The sequence below is a fragment of the Pinus tabuliformis genome, chromosome X (assembly GCF_031772625.1).
Source record: "Pinus tabuliformis cultivar Carrire ecotype Pingquan chromosome X, CPIR1, whole genome shotgun sequence".
Lineage (NCBI taxonomy): Eukaryota > Viridiplantae > Streptophyta > Pinopsida > Pinales > Pinaceae > Pinus > Pinus tabuliformis.
This window is the reverse complement of record NC_142308.1, coordinates 1,204,086,801-1,204,110,064: the sequence shown is the minus strand read 5'-3', so window position 1 is coordinate 1,204,110,064 and position 23,264 is coordinate 1,204,086,801. Positions and strand designations below refer to the sequence as shown.

General features: G+C 36.7%; 1 protein-coding gene across 1 annotated transcript; it reads left to right on the top strand.

The window, feature by feature from the left end:
• The first annotated feature begins 16,595 nt into the window (after window positions 1–16,595).
• LOC149144284 (RNA-binding protein 2-like) lies at window positions 16,596–17,348 on the top strand. The gene has a single exon (XM_089452108.1). The coding sequence runs from the start codon at window positions 16,596–16,598 to the stop codon at window positions 17,346–17,348; it is 753 nt and encodes a 250-aa protein (XP_089308234.1).
• Window positions 17,349–23,264: the final 5,916 nt, after the last annotated feature.

Here is a 23,264-nt window from a genome sequence, read left to right as displayed (position 1 = left end):
GATGAAGGGCGGTTTCTGCACCTGCCACCTTGCCACGTGTCGTGCTCCCTATGGGATCGCTCTCAAACTTACAAAACCACTTACCACTTTGTAGATGTGTGATCACTGAAAGCCCACCTATCACCAAGATATCTAACCCGGAAGTGAGAAAAGGAAACCTATTGCTGCACCCCATTAATTTCCCATTCTACAAACTTGTACCGAGAAATCTGAAACTGATCCCAAGTTTATTTAGGAGATAAAACCGCGAGGTGCCAACCAAAAACTTGGGAAACCTGGTCGAGATGACTCGGGAGAAGATGAGCCCGAACATGACTCTCCTCCTCTCTGGTTCATCCTGCTGGACTGAGTTAGAACCCCCCAGCATCATCAAATCGTGGAATTCCACCTAGCTCAAAATCGGAAAACCTCCCTGTCCTCCGCAACTTGATCCTCGCAGATGGCCTTTAGACGACTTGGAGGAATTTCTTGCCACTTTTTCGCCATTCCACATTCAGCACTGCTCACACCTTGATTGGCCAGTAAATCAGCCAATTTATTGGCATTACATCGAACGTGGTTGAAACTTATGGTTCAAAGGCCCTGTAGATGCATCTGGATTCTTTGATAAACCTGGATAAGTTTCCAATGGTTCGAGACTTTTTCCGGCCTGGAACCACCACTGATTCTTTTCACTGCATTGATGGTTATCTCAGAGTCTGCTTCCACAATGATATTAGAGCGATGATTCTATGATAGAAACTCTAGACCCTGCTCCAGAGCCATCACTTCCGCCATGTTGTTAGTAGCTCTACCTAAATGGTAGTAGAAGATAAATATGATATTGCCCTCATCATCCCTTAAAGCTCCTCCATAACCTACAGTTCCCAGATTTCCTTTAGAGGCTCCATCAATGTTGTATTTCAGAAAGCCTTTTGGTGGGGGTTGCCAGTAGTCCTTCTCTGTAACCATGGTTTTGTCCTTTCTGTTTCTACCTTGAGGAGTTATCCCTTGCAATCCTAGTTGCCTGAGAATTCTCTACTCTTCATCTAAGGGGGGATTCGAGGGGATATTATTAATAGTAGAACTGAATGTCTCTCTGATTTGTTTCAAAATAAGGTCAAGAAGATGTTGTGCTGAAGACTTACCATTCTTGAAAATTCTTTTTTTTTTCTTTCTTTCCAAACGTTCTAGATAATAAAGCAGGGTCTGAAAGCCCAGGCCAAATTTAGGGCTTCATTCTCCTTGAAGTTTTTTCTCCAGTGGCTTAGGGTGTTTGTGATACTTCCTTTGTCCCTATTTGACTGCTGGAAAATTGAAGAGAACAAATCCCATAGTCAAGTAGTATAAGAGCAGCTATTGAGAATATGTTCCATTGTCTCCTCTTGCTCCTCACAGAGCTGGCATCTAGAGGGCCCCATAATTCCCCTTCTCCTAATATTGTCCCAAGTCAATATTTTCTTGTGATGAACCAGCCACATAAAAATCTTGATCTTCATCCAACCTTGCTACTTCAAAAGATGCACCCAGGTCTTGTCTGGAACACTATTATTTAGACCAAGCAAAAAACCTTTAGCTTCCTTGAGATTAAAGGTTCCTCGCTTGTTATTACCCCATCTCAATTGATCCCGGCCTTCTATTTTTAAGATCATCCTTTGCTTGAACAAGTCCCCAAGAGCCTTTTCTTTGAATTTTAGGGGGTTGTCCTCCCCGCATTCAATGTTTCTCCAGCTTCTCCATTTTCCAGAGGTATGTGTAAGATCCCAAAAATCCTTAACTCTGATTAACCCTTGGGCATCTATTTCCTGCTTGAGGCCTACAAAATTCTCTGTTAACAGTGTTGGTTCCTGCTGCCATTTGTCCTCCCAAAAAAGAGCAAGATCTCCTGCTCTAATTTCCCAGAAACTATTCTTTTAAACTAGACTTCTGTTTTCCCAGGCTCTGTTCCATATGTAGGAGCCTTTGATATTTCCAGACATTCTTATGAGATCATTTTTGTGCCACAAGCTGGCATATTTTTGTTTCCATATACTGGCCCACTGAGCTTTTGGCTCCTACACCCATCTCCACTAGAGTTTGGCTCCTAGAGCTTTACAAAGAATCTCTTGATCATCCAGGCCAAGTCCCCCCTAACTTTTGGGTCTGCATATTTTTTGCCAGGAAACCAAGGCCCATTTCTTTCTAGTTTCCTTCTTTCCCCACAGAAAGTCTCTTTGGATGTTTCTGATTTTCTCTAAGACACCTTTTGGAGCTAGGAGAGCTGTTAACATAAAAACTGGGATGGATTGAAGCACAACCTTTGTCAGAACTAACCTGCAGGCTAGGTTCAAGGCTCGGAAGGTCCAATTTTTTTCTTTATCTTGCATCTTATTAAGGACCGGTTCCCAAATACTCTTATGCATGGGTCTGACAGTAAGAGGTATTCCTAAATATTTAGAGGGGAGGGAATCTCATTGGAATCCAAGATTTCTTGAGATATTTATTTGGATAGCAATGTCAGTGATAAAGAAGAAGATTTTTGATTTAGAGAGGTTGACTTCCATACCTGTATCTAGCGCAAAATCTTTAAGGATTTTTTTGTAGGCCAAAGCCTCTTTGACAGTTGGGACACCTTGCAGTAAGGTATCATCAACAAATTGTTGATGAATCGGCACAGAACCATTTTCTAAAGTTTGAAGACCCCTAACTTTACCCATATCCTTGGCTTGCTTAATGGATCGCCTGAGCCCTTCCATCATAAGAATAAAGAAGAAGGGAGAAAGAGGGTCTCCCTGCCTGAGGACTTTAGAAGGATTGAAGAATTATGAGGGAGATCCATTTACCAGAATGGAAAACCTGGAGGAGGACACCAGCACCATAACCCATTTGACCCAGTTATGATCGAACCCAAAGGCGTAGAGAACCTTCTTGATATAATTCCAATTCACCTTGTCATACACTTTGGAAATGTCCAATTGCATGGTCATCCCCACCTATTTTTTGCTAGTTAGCGAGTGCACCACCTCATGTGCTTGAATAATGTTGTCTAGAATCTGTCTTCCCTCCACATAACCTGATTGCTCTTCAGACACTAGCGAGGGGAGGAGAGGTTTGAGTCTATTAGCCACTACTTTGGAAATTATCTTGTAAACCACATTACATAAGGCAATAGGTCTGTACTTGTTTGCAGATTGAGCTATGTCCTGTTTGGGAATAAGGGAAATAAAGGAGGTGTTGAGAGCTTTTAGGATAGTTTTGCTTCTCCTGGAATCCTCAACCACATTCACAATGTCCTCTTTGACAATATGCCAACACGCTTTAAAAAAATCCACATTGAAACCATCTGGACCTAGAGCTTTGCCATTCTGCATATCTTTGAGAACCTCGCTGACCTCCTCCTCCTCAATTGGTCTATTGAGGTTAAAATTGTCCTCTCTGGACACCAGTTTGGGGATATACCCTGTGATTCCCCTGATGGACTGATCTCTATCTGGAGTGTTTTCTCGAGTGATGTTCCAGAAATGTTGGAAAAGCACTGCTTCAATATCTTTATGCGTGGTCTGAATTTCCCCTCCCTCATCTTTAATCATGGAGATTCTGTTGTAAGCTCTGTTAGCCATAGTGGATCTATGAAAAAATCTGGTGTTCCGTTCTCCTTCCTTGAGCCATTGAATTCTGGATTTTTGTCTCCAAAATATTTCCTCTTGTTTACATAAATTTTCCCAATCTAGATGGTATTTATCAGCCTGCTCACTTTTGGCTTTATCAAATCCATCGTTTATTAGAGCCTTGTTGAGTTCTAGAATTTTAATTTCCACTGATTGTTTTTCCTCAAAAATGTTACCAAAATATTTTCAGTTCCATTCCTTTAGTCTAAACTTAATGTGCTTTAATCTTTTATGAAGAAGGTACATCTTAGATCCTTGCATTTGCAAGTCTTCAGCCCATCATTTTTCAATGTTACTAATGAAATCTGGGTGGGAGAGCTAGATGTTTTCAAATCTGAAGGGTCTATTCCTGGGAGAATCTATACTCTTGATTTCCAACTGAATTGGCCAGTGGTCTAAACCTCCAAATGGAAGCACTCTGGTTGTGATTTCACTATTTAGGAACATTAATTCCTCTGATATCATGAACCTGTCTAACTTAGATGCCACCAACGCCTCACCTCCTCTTTTATTGTTCCATGTAAAAAGGCCATTGCTTGAATCTGACTCGACCAAATTCATATTGTCTGTAAATGATTGAAACGCTAAGGAGTCTTTGTTGAGCACTCTGGTGCCTCCTTTTTTTTCCGAGAGAGATTTGATCATGTTAAAATCTCCTCCCAAGATCCAAGGCATTCTAGTCTGTCTACTCCCAAGGTCGCTAAGGGCTTCTAACAATTTGAGTTTATCCTCTAAGTGTTGAGGACCATAAACATTTGTTACTAGGAATGTTTCCGAAACCCCAACAGGTTGAATGACCACTGATAGATAATTTCTTGATGCCTCTGCATCCATAATGTTGATCCTTTGGGGATTCCAAAGAGTAAGAATAGCCCCCACTGTGTTCTGCGATTTAACCTCTAGAAATTCATACCTAATGAGCCATTTGCTGTGTATGAGTCTTATTTTCTGAATGGAATATTTCGTTTCCTGGATGAAAATCATGTCTGGCATATCTTGTTTCATTCTATAACTAAGCAATCTTTGTTTTCTTTTACTTCCTAGACCTCTGATATTCCAAGATGTAAATTTCATTTTTAAAGACTTGTAAAGGAGTAACTGGTTAAGTCTTTCATCTTACCCGAATCTATCATTAGCTTTCCACACTCCATCAGAAGTTCCTTTTTCTTTTTCTAGCCTCTCTTTTTACTAGTATTTCTAGGAGCTAGTCCCGGGGTTGGTTTCATTTTTTTCACTCCTTTGTTTTCCATCTTGTCAGTGGTTATTCATGTTTCTAATCCTCATTCCTGAGTCTTCCATAAGAACAACTGTTGTATTCTATTGCAATCCTCTTCGGGTAGTGAGTCTATCCCTCTCGTGGTTCCCTGCAACAAGAATCCTTCCAGATCTAGGTGTTCCTTTTCTAGAATTCCTTGTAGTTCATGATCTTCTAGATTTGTTTCACTTTGAGTCATTTCCATATCCATTTCTATTTCAGTCTCATTATTCATAGTTTCTTTCCTGTTACAAATCTCTCATGTTATGATGTAGTTCTCCTCCTTCTCTTTTTCCTTAGGTCCTTCCAACATTGCGTGGTCTTCCCTTCTCATTTCTTCCTTTTCTTCCAGTACTTGAAACCTGTTCGTGTTGATCTTTTGCCCCTCGCTGTGTTGTTGCCTTGATCCATTTCAACCTCCTTTTCCTTTACTTACCACTTTCTGAAAGTTTTCAGTATCCTTCACAGTTTTATGTTCTCCTTTATTGTCTACTTTACTAAGAGGACAGTCTCTAAACAGGTGACCATGTTCGTGGCATCTATGATGTCTGAACGATATATGCTCATAACCCACCATTTGGACCCATTCTTCATCGAAAACTTCTAGGATTAATTCATCTGGGAGAGTGCCTGATAGATCCATTTCTATGCAAATCCTAGCATAGGAAGTATATTTACCCCTTCCAGTGGCTTCCGAAGCTTTCACAAAGCGACCTAGCTTATTGCCAATGGTAGAAAGCGACCCATGTTGCCAATAATCGAGAGGTATGGAATAGAGCCTTACCCAAACTGGTACTGAGGTGAATGTCTCCCTTTTTGGAACGAAGTTCTTTTCCACGGCCTCATATGGAGGCCTGCTACAAAAAAAAGTAGGGTCCTCCTTCGAATATTCTGTCTTTATCTTCAATGTTAGTAAATACGATGGTAAAAAACCCATTGACCCCAGATGGAGTTCAATACTGCCTTTGGGTTTCTAGTGTTATTTTATCCATGTCTGTAATGCCTTTTCAGAGGGCCAAATTCCCATGAACTTGTAGATTATGGCGTACGTCCCTATATGGTGCCTGTGCTCCTGCAGAGTAGGATCATTCAACAAAATTCTCAGAGTAATCTCCATTTTGGGTCTGCACTATCCCTTTTGATTTTTATCCCTTGTTTCCTGGATTTTGTCTTCTTCCAGTTTGTCCTTTGTGCTATTGTTTTCCTTGGACCTGGCCCCATCTGCCTTCTTTTCATTATTTCTTTCTTCTTCTTCACCAGAACATCTGACTTTACCCAGTGGTGACTTTCCTCTACCGGAAGTTGCTTCCTTATAGGAGGGAGTGGAGCTCCCTCCTCTGTTGCGCTCCATAGGGAGCAACTTTCGAGCTCCTCTAAAACCTTATCTGCGCGCCCTCAAGTTCGCAGTTCTCAACTGCCTAAGACCTAATATCCATATTATTTATGCCTTCATTCTCATCTTGGGATTACTTATTTGAAATTTCAGGTGACATTGATTTGGACTGTATATCGATATCATATTTCTCTCGAGAGATGGCACCTCTAGTGGTCAAGACTCCTCACAAAAGTATAGAGAAAAACATCCAAGAAGTTTCATAAGGAGCATGATCACAAATCTATAAGGACACAACATGCAATATCAAAAAAACCACCAAGCTCTCATGGTTTGATATTTTCTCAGAGTTCTCAAAAATAGATATTCCCGAAAATCAGGAAGGCTTCAAGGTTTACATCAATATCAAGAGCTCATGGCTTCATAAAGTAGCCATGCATATGCCAATCTTCCCATGTGCAAAAACCATCAATTGGATACTAAATAACATTTATACAGATCGATGAGTTATAAGGACTCGTACAGGTGACACTTTCAATTCTTTCACTACCACAAATATTTTTGCCTACTATAAGCTACATAGAGAGAAGAGTCCTTCAATACTAGGTGGCTATCAAAAATCTATATGTCGACCAAAGATATTCTAAAGTCATGGTGGCAAGAACCCTCCAAATTCTGGGTCAAGGGTGATTGGGTATACAAAACATAGGATCTCTCAAAAGCCTATTAGCTTTTGGTAGCAATCATGAACTGGTTATGTGGTAGGCTATATATTGACACCTTTCTTGAAACATGGGTCCCTATTATGTACATAGTTTCTACAAGGGAACTATTTTCAACTGGGCAAGTATCCTAGCTTCAACTTTGAGGTCCAATGTATAAGCAACAAAGAACCTAGAGAATGACCAGCCATCAAAATTCTATATGGAATCATACCTCTTCGATGTAATATGTGTGAGATGTAATTTTGAGGGGTGGAGCTACAACTAGACCCCTAATATGTTAGAGGTTTTACACCTTAATTATAATATCTTTTGGGACCCAAGCTACAAGAGCATGCATGAAATCACTTCCGAGTCATTTATTTCCCCTTTGTACCAATTTCTATTCGAGGAAGATGCTCCTTGCTTGTCTAAGAGAGCTAAGGAAAGAATTGTTAGAGTAAATATTGGTTTCCCATCGAAGAGGGCACCTTCATCTAATTTTTTGGCTCATATAATCCCCCCTCATGCTCTCCCTAGGTTGGCAACAGATTGGCTACTCTTGTGGGAGGTTTCTTATCAGATGACAATGGGTTTTTCTATAAAAGACTACACAAAGGTAAGAAAAACCACGTTCCCTCCTTCCCTATGACTATTGGACCATACAACCTCGAGAGCTTCAAGGAAACTGAAATAGAGATGAATAAATGAAAGGATTCTTCTTTGTGAATTTGGGTCATCTTAGATATGATCCAAAGTGGATTGTGGCAACACATTACAGGAAAGCAAGTTTCAATTGGTCATATGTTCACAACAAGAATTTCCATGAAGATAAAGTCAGAAATCAGTATAATGTTGCAAGGGAATTAGGGCCAAGCGAAAAACAAGAAAAGGAGGATAAGTAATAGGCCTAACACTCTCAAGAAAGCATAAGAATGCAAGTTAGATCATCCATGCTTAAAATAAATAAAGAGCGTCAAAAGAGGGGGGAAAATATAATAAGCATAAAAGAAATGAACATGAAAACCCATTGGATGACTAAGAGGGAGACGAAGATGAAGAAACCTTGGAGGAAAGTAATGCATCTCTTGCAAGGAAAAAGCAAGATCGAAGGAGAAAAAGGGAGGAAGAGATGAGACAATGACAGAGGGAAAGAAAACAACAGGTTGGAGATATCCAACAACAATAGTAGGAAGAGCTCAATAAGAAAGTTGAGCTCAATATCTAACAACAATAATAGGGTGAAGGTTCTAGGATGTGGGCTGATCTTTCTCCATTTGACATTCCTCCATCCATTCCAATTATCGGTGGACACTTTCCACTAAAATAATTGGGCATCCCAGACAAAGAAGAGGAAGAGGTATTGGACCTTTCTAGATTCACTTCTGATCAAGTCCATTGTAAGACCATGCAGGAGAGAAGAAAATTATATTCCAAGAACTCGACCAAACCTTTGTCAGTAAGTACAGAGAAGGAGATTGTCATGGATACCAGTATGAACCCTAAGAACATTACTTTAGATGGAAGCACCTTTGTGACTACAACAAAGCTAAAAGTGAACAGTCTAAACAAACATATTGTATAACTTTAAGGAAAGTTCTATGCTTCTGAGCAAAGAGATTCCAAGGCAGGAGAAGAAAATAAAGTTTTTCACCTAGTTCATTCAAGTGCAAAGGAGTTACAAGAATCCATTATATAATAGGTAGAAACTTTAGAGGAAGCCATGACTGTAGTTTATGAAGAGATGTTGAAGTTGCATCAGACCATAGCACCATTCCCAATGATACAGGCAAAAACTAAGGAGAAGACAACTATGCTTAGACAAGCTACCACAACTATCAACAATATGTGTGGATAGACTACCAAATATCTAGATGTGCGAATGACCCTCCCTACAAATATTTGGGTAACTTCGCAAAATGACAGTCCAAATTTACATCAAGGTCCAATCACAAGACAAATTAGCAAAGGATGTCGACAAAGTTCCAGTTTCATATAAGTATTTTCTGAGTGGATTAGAATCTATGATTGAAGTACACAAGGGCTGTTCTATTAGAGCAGTCGGAGAAGTGAGGAAGTAAGAATAATTTCTCCAGGAAATTCAAAAATTTCTCAATCCTCTCAAGAAAGCCTCTACTCTCGAGAACTTGCAAGTAACAAGAGAGACATTTTCTCAGTACGTGATAGAACCAGTGGGGATACACACCAAGATGGCTTGTCAAATTAGATCAAGGTAAAAAAGATCACTCTAATACTAGATGCCCTAGAGTGTCTTCACAGACATAGGGAAGGGCATCAAAAGGTGGTCGAAGTGGCAACTAAATACAAGCTTTGGAATTCATATCTTGTACAGTAACTGCATGTAGATTTTCCAAAATTGTCTATTGTTAAGTTGTTAGAATAGAACCATCTCTTTCACATGTTCATAGTACGGTAGAGAGTAGAGTAGAGTAGGGTCTCAAAATAATATGAAAGGTCATGAGGTAGCTCAAGAGTCACGAGTAGAGCAAGAATCACCCTTTCTATAAATATGTGCTCATGGCACATTATAATGGACTTTTAGCCTTTGGACTCATTTTGGTGCATATTATTTGAGAATTAAGGTACCTTCTAGTGAATTAAAGAAGTAATTTATATTTCCTCTTATGGATTTAATGGAGATATTTTGTGATGGTGCCATGGATATTATCAACTTAATGAATTGAAAGTCCCTTTGAAATTTTGACATACTATTTCTTCATGTGTATTCATGCATTGTGGGATTTCCGCTGCAAAAAATGAATGGTATATGAAATTCTTACCTTAGGATCATGTTAGTAAAATTCTTTATTAACATTAGCATTTTATTATTATGTGATTTTGCACTCACTTATGCTTTTATATGGTTATTAATCACTTACTTATTCATGATTGGTAAATTTCTCCTATATGTATGTGTGGATATTATTTAAAGCCTTGCTAACAATCACTTTTATTGGGACTCATGATTTGAAGTTATGTTGTGGCTATCCGTGGTATCTATTTTATTGGATTTTCATAGTTTACTTAATTACATTTTTTGAAGCTTAATTTGTTATCCCTTAAGTTGAAACTCACTTTGTCCAAGGCAAATCTTAATCAACGAGATGGAAGTTGGGCCTACATACTAGATGGGACTCGTAGACCAAACGGTGTAGAGTATGATTAGGATCCTACATAGAGGAGATCCCTTGGTAGTGCATTCTAGCTCGTCAATAGGACACTTTGAAAAAAGCTATCCAAAAAGCTTCAACTTCTCGAAGGTCTCCAAAGCCTCCTCTTAAACAAGAGGAAGGAGAAATTACACAAGGATTCATTCCCATTAAAATGAAGTATAATAAGCATGGAAGTAAAAGGTAATAGACATGTAAGGTGGAATCTAAGCATCAACCCATTTCTTGGAATAATTTTGAAGCCCCGAATCCTCCAGAGGAAGAAGGTGAGAATCTTAAGGCCCATGTAGATTAACCAAACAATATTGTTTTAAAGGCTTATCCTGATTTTATTATCGAAGAACAACCACATCAAGACCCTCCAAGGAAAATTCCTATGGTGGGAAATGTTTCCCCAAAGGTCTCTCCTACAGTAAACGATGAAGAAGCTGGTAAGATGGCCAACAATAAGTCCTCTTCTTCTCCCCCTTCCTATTCAGATGTGATTAAAAAGAAGTATTCCTTGCCACTGGTAACAAGAAGAAATAAAGATCATAGTAGGAAGAACTCAGGTATTGAATCCTATAGAAATGTCATGTTTAGACATTTTCTTGTGCAAGCAATTTTTTTAAAGATACTCCTATTCTCATGAAGAAGTAGGTGAAAAAAATTGAAGACTTAGTTTTGGAACTTTGCCCTCCCTACTATTTTTGGGAGGAGACTTGATTCATAGTTTTTTTGTAAATGCGCCATTAGTCTAAGCTAGTCAAATTGGCTCACAAGGAGGAGAACATACTGTAACTCATTTCCCGAGTTACTGCTACATTCAAGCACATATTTAAATATAAATTCTTCTCATTTCTGTTAAAAAAAATAGTAATTATTGTGTGAATGAAATAGATAGTTAAAGATGCACATAATTAGGATAATACACGATAATTATGATGTAAACAAATTAATGATTTATATGTTAAAGATGCACATAATTAATACTTAGTTGACATATTTCATAAGTAAAATGTTTTATGATAAGAGATAGTAATGATGTGAACAAATTGATCACTTATGTATAAATCACATGGATATTGATAAAATTAATTATTTTAATTAATGTTAAATAATTTAAAAATAAAAATAAAATTGCTTCATAATAACAAATTGACCATTTATGTACAAATGGCATGGATGTTAATAAGATTTATTATTGTCATTAATGTTGAATAATAAAGAAAAAATAATGACTCACATAGTTTGTGTGTTTACTTAGTGTAGAAAAGTTTAGTCCTCGTTGTAAAAATTCTTGGTTATATTTAAATAAAAAAATATGAATGGAAAAGTTTGTATGTTTTTTCTATTCTAGAAAATCAATTTACTACTGCACATGCACAATTTTTATATAAAAAATGAGTGGGTATGGTAAAATGAAACACCAGTACGTGAAGACGTGGAAGCTTACTGGACATGAAATTTCTTTATGTGCATTGTTTTCATAGAAAAAATATGATTGGGTTATGGTCAAATGAAATACCATTACATGAAGACGTGGAAGCTTATTGGACATGAGATTTCTTTATAATTTTTAAATTTGTAAATATGATGTTGTTGTTTCTATATGGAGATGTTAATTACTAAGCCATATATATCTAATTATTCATTATTTTTTTCTGAATCAGACTAATTTTATTAATCAAAAATATGGTACAAGATGATACAATCAAGAGAGACAGAAAACCGACAACTGAAAATGATAGGACTATCAACTTCGGTTCCGGAGGAGTGAAACAAGCAAGAAGCTACAACATAAAGGCTGGAAGCAAAAAGATTGACTTCTGCCCAGAATGGGAAGAAGCCTCAACACGAAGCTTTTTCCCTTTCTATTTTTTGACTTTGACCCAACCATCCTGGGGTGAATGAGAAGTAACAACTTGAAGATTGGGGTTCTCCACAGGGGGACCCTCTTCTGAATCAGAAGAGGAGGTCAAATGGACGCGTTTCTAGACGATGATTGTATCGGAGGAATGCGCCGGATCATCGGTGGAAGGGACCACGGAATGAGGGGCTTGATCCAATTCTGCACCGCTACCTTCATCTTCAGAGCTAGACGATTCAGAATCCACAACTGGAGGTGGAGAGCAAGGAGCCCTTCATTTGGGCTTGGGCTTGGAGAGGTTATCCTTATTCTTTTTTGCTGGGAGAGATGGTCAGGCGTTCTGCAGATGCCCTGATTGGTGGCAATGGTGGTAATGGAATGCATTATTTTCGTAATCTAGTGTCTGGGTCCAGATAAAGTCATTGATCTTGAGATTGATTTGGTCTAGAAGTCCTCTGCTCAAATCTAACTCCGCACATATTCTGGCATATGTGTAGAGACCTTTGTTTTACCGCCAGTAATCTCCCATAATGAAACTGCGCAAGGTGTTTCCTATAGATTTATAGACTGTACAATGCCATAAGTGGGCAGGTAAGTTTGGAAGCCTGATCCATACGGTGTCGTGCTAATGACTGCAGTTTCTGGATCAAAATTTGGGAACCAAGGAGTCAAGAAGAGTCCTGCAGTTCCCATGAACCAAGGGCCTTCTTCTAAAGCCTTTTCATAATTCTTACTGTCATCAAATAGAACAATGAAGTATCCTTTTGAACAGAAACTAATCTTACAATGACGTGTCCAATTTGCATGGATCCATGCATAGAGATCCTGAGATCGCGGCGAGAGTCCGTTAAATCTGCAAATGATGGCTCTTTCTGCAAATTTTTGAAGTTCGTTTGCAAGACCTTCATGGGTGATTTCAACGGAGGGAACTTCCTCTATCTTGTCAACCAAAAAAGGCTTAGGTTTAATGGCTTCTGGGGGTTTGGGGTTCTCAGACTGTACTGCATCTCTGTAAGAGAAAGGAGGAGCAGAGGAAGATTGTCCTGCTGCACCTCCTCTCAATCGAAGGGTTAACACCAAAGAGCCGTTTCTAGTAATGTTGTAAGAAGAGAGGGGCAGAAGGTTTTCAAGTTGTTTACCTTGAAAGAGAAGTCTCTGAAGACTTGAGGGGATCCCAATCTGTCGTTCTAGATCCAGTTTGAGATCCAACACCAAATGTGAAGAACTGAGACATTGCAGGATGGTTCTGCCTGTAGGTTGAGAAATTTGGATCTGAAAGGAGTCGAAGAAGTTCCTAGACCCAGTGCTAGGACCTCTTGTGTGTCTGAGAGAAGATCTGTGATGGTGATGAAAGGGAGGGGATTTCTCCTCTGCAAGCATATCCTGCCTTTCGAATCCTAGACAGAACGCATGCTTTTTGCACAATGATGAGGAGGTCAAGCATTCAAGCTTTGCCCACACCCTCTTCCTATGGTCGTTCCACTTCAACCTAGCCTACCGATGCATCCCATCGTCCACCCAGATCTTCAAGTGGAGGTGCGAAAGATTCCTATAGCGCCCATGATTAACGATCATGCTCACCGGTTGCAACCCTTCGCTTCTCAGAGCCCTCAAGCCCACCCTCCACGGGCAGTACAACTTCTCAATGTATTCATTATTAAATCTTAATATGGATGTCAATTATTCAATTTTACTTGAATGTATATAACTTATTGTGTTGATTTTATGATATATTTACAGTAATTAAAAAATATTTAGATACATTGGTAACTAAATGTGTGGAATATGGAGATTTAGTTATGTTAAGATAACCTAACAAAGTTTATAATTATGGAATAGGATAAAAAAATAGTAATTAAAATATGTTAATCAATTGTTCAGTATTTATGTAAGTGGTTGTTATATTAGTTAAATAAGTTATTGAGTAATCTTAAGGATGTACATAATGAATAATTAGTAAGTTATTTCTTAAGTAAATTGTCTAATAATAAGAGATAGTTAATTTGTAGACAAATTGATTATTTATGTATAAATGGCATGCATATTGATAATGTTGATTATTCCAGTTAGTGTTGAATAATAAAAGAAGAACTAATTACATGGTTTGTGTGTTTACTCATTATAGAAAGCTGATATGTTTCCTTTATAAAAAAAATTCATTGATTTTAATTCTTAGAAGTGTGTTAACTAAATTTTCATACACATTGATTTAAACCATGATAATCACGAGAACCACATATAGGTAGGATAAATGGATAACATATGAGAAGGTAATAAGGATAAAAATAAAAATTTCATGATAATCAAAATTATAATAGGTAATGATAATTACATTTGAAATAATATTAGGGTTGTTATATTGTTTGTTTGTTTGTTTTTTTGTTTGTTCGTTAGCTTGGGTGTAAATGGGTTGAATTACCTTATTTTTTTGAGAGACTTTGACTCAAGGGTGGTTGGGTTTGTGTCCATAGGTTTCAAACTAGTGAAATTTTCACCATAGAGTGTCTTAACAAATACTGGGTTACCAACACCTATGGGGCATTATATGATTGCTATATTATTAAAAATAAATTAAATCAATCTATCTCTTTTTTTTAATGGAAATGAAATAGTGAAAATAGATAATGATAAATTCATTTAAATAATAAGTTTTCTCCAAAAACACATTATATTCAAAATGAATTGTGATAGAGTCACTGGTAGTTTTAGCCCCGAGGGTTAGCTCAATTGGTCGAGTTCTAGTTGTTAAAGCACCTTTGGTATTGAGAGGTGAGAGATTCAATTATCTCAACACTCTTGGGATGACACTCTGTGGTTGAGATGATAGAAGTGATCCCTTCAGATGGATTTTCCATTCCATGGATGTAGTTGTTACCGAGATCCCTTCAGATGGATTTTCCATTCCATGGATGTAGTGGTCACCAATATCCCGGAAGCGATCCCTTCAGATGGATTTTCCATTCCATGGATGTAGTGGTGAAAGTGATCCCTTTAGATGGATTTTCCATTCCATGGATGCAGTGGTCATCGAGATCCCTTTAGACCTTCAGATGGATCCATTCTATGGATGTAGTGGTCAGCAATATCCCGAAAGTGATCTCTTAAGATGGATTTTCCATTCCATGGAGGTAGTGGTCACTGATATCCAGAAAGTGATTCCTTTAGATGGATTTTCCATTCCATGGATGTAGTGGTCACTGATATCCAGGAAGTGATCCCTTTAGATGGATTTTCCATTCCATGGATGTAGTGGTCACCGAGATCCCTTCAGATGGATTTGCCATTCCATAGGAAGAAAAAAGAAAAAATGGAAAAATAAGAAGAAGAAAGAAAGAAAGAAAGAAAAATACAAGTCATTGATACTAAATTGTAATTTCTATTTCATTGTCTTTATATTCATAATGTAAAAATGGTTACTAACATGCTTATAAAATAAATTGTGACAATGGGACATATAAAATGAGACTTATAATTTAATAAATTATAATTATGAATTTATTAATTTTATGACCATAAATATAATAAAATGATATGTAAGGCACTGGAGTGGGCATAATGGTTAAGGATATATGTTTCGTCATAAGAGGTTTAGGTTCAAATTGAGAGGATGGTAGAGTATGTAAGGCCCCATAAATTTTAATACTCAAGACATTAAGAAGATTAGACTTATTTTTGGCGGTTGGAAGAAATATTGTTATCCTTTCACAAGTAACATGAGAAATGTTGTGGGAAGTGAGTATCAAAAGTGTTGTGAGAAGTGTTATCCTTCTTACACGAGAATAAAGATTGGTATAACAATTGAAGTTATAAATACAACTTTTATTATAATGTGTTCAATCAAATTTTGAAAATGAAAATATAACTTTAATATGATATATGTGATAAATCTATGGTTAATGACACTCATGGAAAATAAATTAGCATTAGAGTGCATTGAGGTGCTAGTTGCGAGCAAATATCAATATTATGAAATAGAGAGAAACAATGAAAATTTAAAGTTGAAAATATAACTTTTAGTATAATATATTTAATTTTAAAATTAAAAATATGAATGCTTTAAATATTAAAAATAAAATAAAAAAGTTTATGAAAAATTACACTAAACTTATTTAAATTTATTTAAATGGGTTGATAAAATATTTCCTAAAAATTTTGTTTACATAAAATCTCTTACATTTTACTTATAATACTTATTCACCATTTCATAACCAATATTTATACAAAATTTTACATTTTTACTATTATATTGGTTCACTACATTACCATTTCATAACAAATATTTATACAAAATGTTATATTTTACTATTATATTGGTTCACTACTTTATAATAAATAGTTGTACTATACTCATTACCAAAAGCATTCGTAGAAATTTGATACACATAAGGAAATAAGAGTATTTTTTCTTAAAAAACGTAACAATTAAAATGGGCCGACGATAAATACATGGGCACCGTAAAATAGATCTATTTTCGCGCTCCATAGTCCCTATATTAATACATGGACAACGTAAACTTTAGAGGAGCGTAAGAGCTTTGGCAATACAAGAGTTTGTTTCGATCTATTTTTGGGCTTCTGTATTTTACCCTATTAGATCGAAACGCGTCTTTGTTTCTGGTCGGGCAATAAGAGAGAGAAACATGGAGTACGCAAAATCCCAACCAATAGGCGCTGAGAGAGAAAGGGACTGGCAGAGTTCCGTACTAGCCAAGCGGCCTCGCAATGATTATGAATATGACTATACTCCTGATCCATCATTGTCTGGTGTTTACGTTAACCCTAGGGAAGACCTCAGGCTTGCTGAGAGAGGGGGGGACAGATTCGGGATTCACCTATTGGATAATGATGTTCGTGCTCCTGCTCCTCTTTTTCGTGATGATCATCGTTTTGTTTCACCGAGTGGAACGTTTCCTTCTTCAAATCGGTTAACTGTAGATGAGGGTTTGAATTTCAGGTGTGATAGCCATAGACTCGACCCTGTAATTGGGAGGAGGGTGCCTGTGGATGATGTTCAATATCTACCAGAAGATGCATCCAACACGCTGTTTGTGATGGGTGTTCCAAGTGATTGCACTACTAGAGAAGCAGAGCACATATTTCGCCCATTCCGCGGATTCAAAGAAGTGAGGGTTGTTAAAAAGCCCAAGGAATCCAAAAAATCTCATCGAGGTGGAGAAGGAGAAGCGGAGAGTGCCGTCGTTGTTTTGTGTTTTGTGGAATTTGATAACCCAAAGTGTGCCGCGATTGCCATGGAAGCTTTACAAGGGTATAAGTTTGATGAAAATGACAGAGATTCGCCTTCGCTAAAGTTGCAATTTGACAGAGAGAGGAGTAGGTCATCGTTTGCGCACGATCAAGATCGACGTCGCGATTATTATCGTCATCGTCGATGATTTTGTGAGTGAGACGATCAATTTTGCTGGTGCCCCTGGACTACGATACTTAGTTTCTAATTGGGTTTTTTATTATTATCGTCATGTCGGTGACATTTTGAGCCACCAACGCATTGCCTGCGATAGTTAGTTTCCAAAGTATAATGTATCATTTCCATTTATTTTTATTTGGATTGTAGTCAGTCTTGAACGGGTAGTTTTAATTACCAAAAAACTTCTAATTTGGATTGAGAGCTATATACTTGGTTTATGTTTGGAATATGGCGAGAGGGTGATTGAACCAAATAAATATTTGGTTCAGGGTCATTTATGGTTGGGTGGTACCTGGAAGTCCTTGACTTGGTTGGTTTTATGTATATGTTTTTAAGTGTTATTTATTATTGAGGTCAATGAGGACATGTATTGGTTAATGTTTTGATTTTATCATTGGTTTCTCATGGCTTCATTCCCGGGAATTGTTGGTTATATGCATGGTTAAATCATGTGCTCTTCTTATGGATCTTCTTCATCATTTGATAAGTTAGTGAATGGTTATATGAATGTATGAGCCAACAAGTGTTGTTGCAGCTAACTTAAGAGGGAAATGAATCTTCTTGATGATTCTTGGATGGAATTAATGAGACAATGATCAAATATGCATTCATGACCTATAACTATTATGTTTACCATATGTTTGTCTAAATGCTTATCACATGTTTGGAATGCTTCGGCAAGATTGGAGCCTAAGTATAGGTTATGCATACTTGTGATCATCTTAGAATTAATTTTGAAAAGTTCTTGTCAACGGCTTGTAGGTTAGCCTTGAATTTGTGGCACTAAATCTGGGACCGTAGGCATAAATTTGGGGAATTTCAAATGGAGCCTTCTTGCTACATGGAAGGATTGGCATGGGCTGTGAAGTGGGTCAAAAGGTAGTTCCAGTCCATGAAGAGGTGATTAGTGAATGTAGTGGATGTTGTTAGAGGTTGCAGTAAGGCTTAAAGTGGATGTTGTTTGACATTTGGGTGATCAGATGTTCTTAGAGGCTGCAGTGAAGCTTAAAGGTAGTAGGCCCTACTTTCATAACTGGAACTTGTTCGTTGGATTATGCACAGTAACTCTTAGCTCATGTTTACCATAAGAGCTTGTAAAAGCAGGTAAATATGTGCTGGGGTTCAACATCACCTTTGAATTGACAAGTGAGAAATATTAATTATGATTGTTATACCTGAAGTGTTGAAAAAAATACAACAATATTGCAAATATTTCATCACTTATATGGTTTAGTTGAATCATAAACAAGATGGTGATTGAAACTCTACGTGTTCCATTTTCTAAGGTCAATATTATGTACATTTTTTCAACTAAATGTTAATTAGACCTATTATGGTTCCTTGTCACATTAGTGGACAAATTAAAAATATTTTAAAGCACATGTTTAAATCTTAGTTTAGAATCCTCTAGTTTTTCACCCTCATCTCTAACCTTGGAATCATGAATTCAATCCATTAATGTTTGTTTTGTCCTTTAGAGATAAATTCCATAATCATCTATAAGAATTTTCATGTACTTTGTGGGAGGTTTACCAACAACTAGGAAGGGACCGTCTGGGTGCACTTTGGGAAACCAACGAGCATTGTTTTAGATAGGGAAATAAGATTTCTCAGTACATTTTGGACTATATTGTGGGAGATGATTGACATGAAGTTGAAAATATCTACAACATTCCATAAACAAATAGATGGGTAAAAAAAGTAGTTAATATGACTTTGGTGTGGCTTCTGAGGGGATATAGCCAGAAGCATTTGAAAACATGGGATGAAAATTTGGTATACATACAAAATTATTACAATAGAGCTGTAGTCCACACTTCTATAATAAAGTCTCCATTTGAAACGTGTTTTAAATATTTCCCCCCTTCACCTTTGGACATTGCATATGGATAAGGAGAGAAGGAATATATTACATGGGAGGCCTTAATAGTTGAAAAATCTACAGCGAAGACTAGGAAAATTCATATATAGGTACAACGAACAATGTAAAAGTAATAGGAGAAATTTAAGGCGAGTCATGATCAACATCAAATAGAGAAATCACTCAAGGTGGGAGATAGAGTATGGCTATATTTTAACAAGGAGAGGTTATAGGGGCCTGCTAAGAATATCAAGGATATGAGATATGGTCCTGCCAAGATATTGGTAAAGGTGGGTGATAATGCATATCGACTCAGTTTACCACCATATATGCACATTTACTTAGTTGTGAATGTAGATAATTTGAAACTTTATGAGCCTTTTGTGTTAGATAAGGAAGAGGAACATGTCTTACCTTCTATGGAATATTTGACACTAGATGATCAATTAGAGTTGATATAAGATACAATTTTGTAGAAGAAGCCTTGAACTATAAGACAAGGGAAACATGACCTTTGATAGATTGGGTTTAAAGGACAACTTCCAGGAAAACCACCTGTTGCTATCATCTTTGTCTTAATATAAAGAAAAAGTTGTTTACAATCTTGTACTCGCACAAACTCATAACAGTGTGCACGCACCCACCTACATAAGGTTACAAACTTCACTTGTTCTCTATTTTCTAATGGAAGAAAGCTTTGAACTCCTCACTGAGGGCTCCAATCCTCAGCAACATCCATGGACCATGTTTCATCAAATTTTTAGATTGGATCCATTATCAACACTTAAGCTTAATATAAAAAATCAAACTATAAGTCATCACTGTAACACAATCATCCATCTATGACACATCTGAATCAAGAAATCATTGAAACCCAATCATTGAAAACCAATCATTAATTTCTGAATCAACTGATAACTAGAAATTCTGACACAACTAAATCAATTAATCATTGAAACCTCTGACACAACTAAATCAAACAATCACTGGAACCTCTAACACAATTGAATCACCCAATCATTAATTTCTAATATAACTAAATCAACCATTCACTCAACTAATTAATCGACACTTAATCAAAATTAAACCAATCAATTGGAACAGTTAAATCGCTTTAACTAGTACACAGAACTGAACCTAGAATACTACATCAATACACACAACCAACTGTAGTCCTGATCATTCAAATGCCAAAATGCATACACTACTTCACTTAAGGCATCTTGCGTGCATACACACATTTCAGTAGAGAAACTCATGTACAGAAAATTAAAAAATTGACTAATGAAATTATGAAAACAATACTAATTCATACTTAGATATACTGCAACACTCTGAACCAATCACATAATTGAACTTGATCTTCAATCATAATCAATAAGTAATCTTAACACCATTCATAACCACATTCAACTTCATCATTCAATCATATCTACCTTAGATATTATCACTTAAACTAGATCAATCATGAGGACATCATTGACATACATCAGAAAAATAACAGAGATAATCAAATTTATCAGTGATTTATGAACCAACATGTACACACTTTCCCCGAGACCAACCAGTGTATAGATATGAAAATTTTGACCTAAAATTTTGCAGTTCTTCAGAACTTTAGAAAGACGCAGATCATAATATTTGGAGATGAAAACATGCAGCAATACTTAGATCTAGTCAATCCATGATCAGATCATACAATGAAAAAGTCATTTCAGGTCTTATGATCTTGATCCATCATTGCATTAATTTGTGCATAGTTATTTTAGATCTATTGGATCTCATCAATCGTCAAACTCTCAGGTGCATAGTTTAGATCAAGCAAAGCATCAAAAACCCATAACATGCATATTTTCTTTTCATCTAACTTTTCATAAGATTTCCATCACATGCACACCCTGCACACTTTGATCTTCACCATCTTATATAGTTTTAGCCTTTTTCAATACAATGAGTCAAAACCGTAGTTATGTCGATGGCTTTCTTTGAAGTGATCAATATTTTTTGTTGCGCTCATTACTATGGGCCAATACCATGGTAAGAACCCCTTATTTATAATACTATGGTACAAAAACCATATGCTACTTTTCTTCGTTGAACTCGCTTGCAAACACGACTTGGCTTAACAGAACCCGTGTATAGTTCTTGAGCTTCCAACTTTATCATTCCACTGAACTACCATGCATTCTGTCACATCTGTAAATAGAACTCCCATGCATTTTGTCACACCTGTAAACACATCACGTTTATACATTTAACAAGTATATTTTCATCAAGAGACAACTTATCAAGTAGGATTCTTTCTCCCCATATCAAAATTCTAATTCTGATATTGTAAACCTGCGACTCATCATTCTGGTATTTTGTTCCATCATTCTGTCACCTCTGAACTGACCCGTGGATTCATCTAGTTACCATATACTTGTTCTATTATAAGTTAGTTTCCATTAAGGACAACACATGCATCATAATGCCAATAATCTCCCCCTTTGGACTTGATGGTAACCACGTTGGCGTTTGGTCACCACAACCTATAAATAACATCAATCCAAGCACAATTTTTTCAAAACATCGAGCTATTCTCCAAACACAAATCTACTCTCCCCCTTTTGACATCAAAGACAAAGGGATGACCAATGTTAAATCAAGATTTCCATATATGAACTATTGAAATATGAATACTAACCATGCTCCGCTTAACTACATACTGAAATATCTGATGGATGTAAAATGAATTACATGACTCTATGACTCAACTGAGTATGACCTTCATATCACCAAGGACCCATAGTTACATCAATCACCAAACCAAGTGGGGTTACCTTTTTGACATGATCTCGAAAGTCCATACATGACTGAATATGACAATTATTACATCATAGGTGTTTACATGACCTTTGCATCAAATGATATACATGACATTTATAACAAATACCAAAGACCTAAACAATATCATGATAGTTATCGCAACTATCATACACCATATATGATATGCACCATAAGCATCAGTCAACAACATCAATCATAACAACTTGTATATGTCCTTCATCAAATCGCGAGAAAATAAAATGTAACTTTAATATCATCAACTCGTGACTAAGTATGCCACATATAGATATCAACTTATCCTCTTGACCTTATCAAGATCAACTTGCTTACTTTCCTTAGTAGAAAAAATCTTATGTTCATAAAAAACATAGCCTTCCATGAATCAACTAAGCATATGCCATTTTCCAAGTAGTGATACAAAATCATCCACATCATATTATATATATGTGAAAACACCATAGTCATCATCCATGACCATAACATCACCATTGTAGAAAGAACTTCATGATCTTTCCACAACAACCCTCAATATATCAACCATGCGTCATCACTAGGGAGTTTTATAACATCCCATATCTGATAAGCATTAACCATGATAATCAACATATGTGAGTACCAAGCCTATCATCATAAAGTAAGATAGGAAGAAGTATTCATCATTCCTTATCATCCTCATTATGAGACTAGGTAAGCCATTTATCCAGATACCCATGTCTTCATGAAACCTACAATAACACCATTCTCTTGGCCAATTTTCTTCACACAAGAAGATATTTTATATGAACATCCTTTACCAATATGCAATATAAGTAATCATCCATGTGATCCTTATCGATAATGTATCCATCATAGCGATAATAATATGTATCTAGCTTCTCATCAATGTGAAAAGATAACCATGAGCTCACAGTCATTTGTCAAATTTTCTTGACACTATCAAAAGGAACTAAATAATTGTACCACATATTTCCTCAAACAATATCCCTCATCCATAATTGTACCATATAAACAATATGCATCTTTGAAGGCATGATGACAACAACATAAAATATATGGGTGACACTTATCATCATCAAATAATGAGTTGTGTACTCAAGCTTTGTTCTTCTCCTTGAACTTATGAAGATCACCATGTAAGTAGCATAATTGTATGCATCATCAAAATAATCATCTGAACCATCCATAAATCTGATC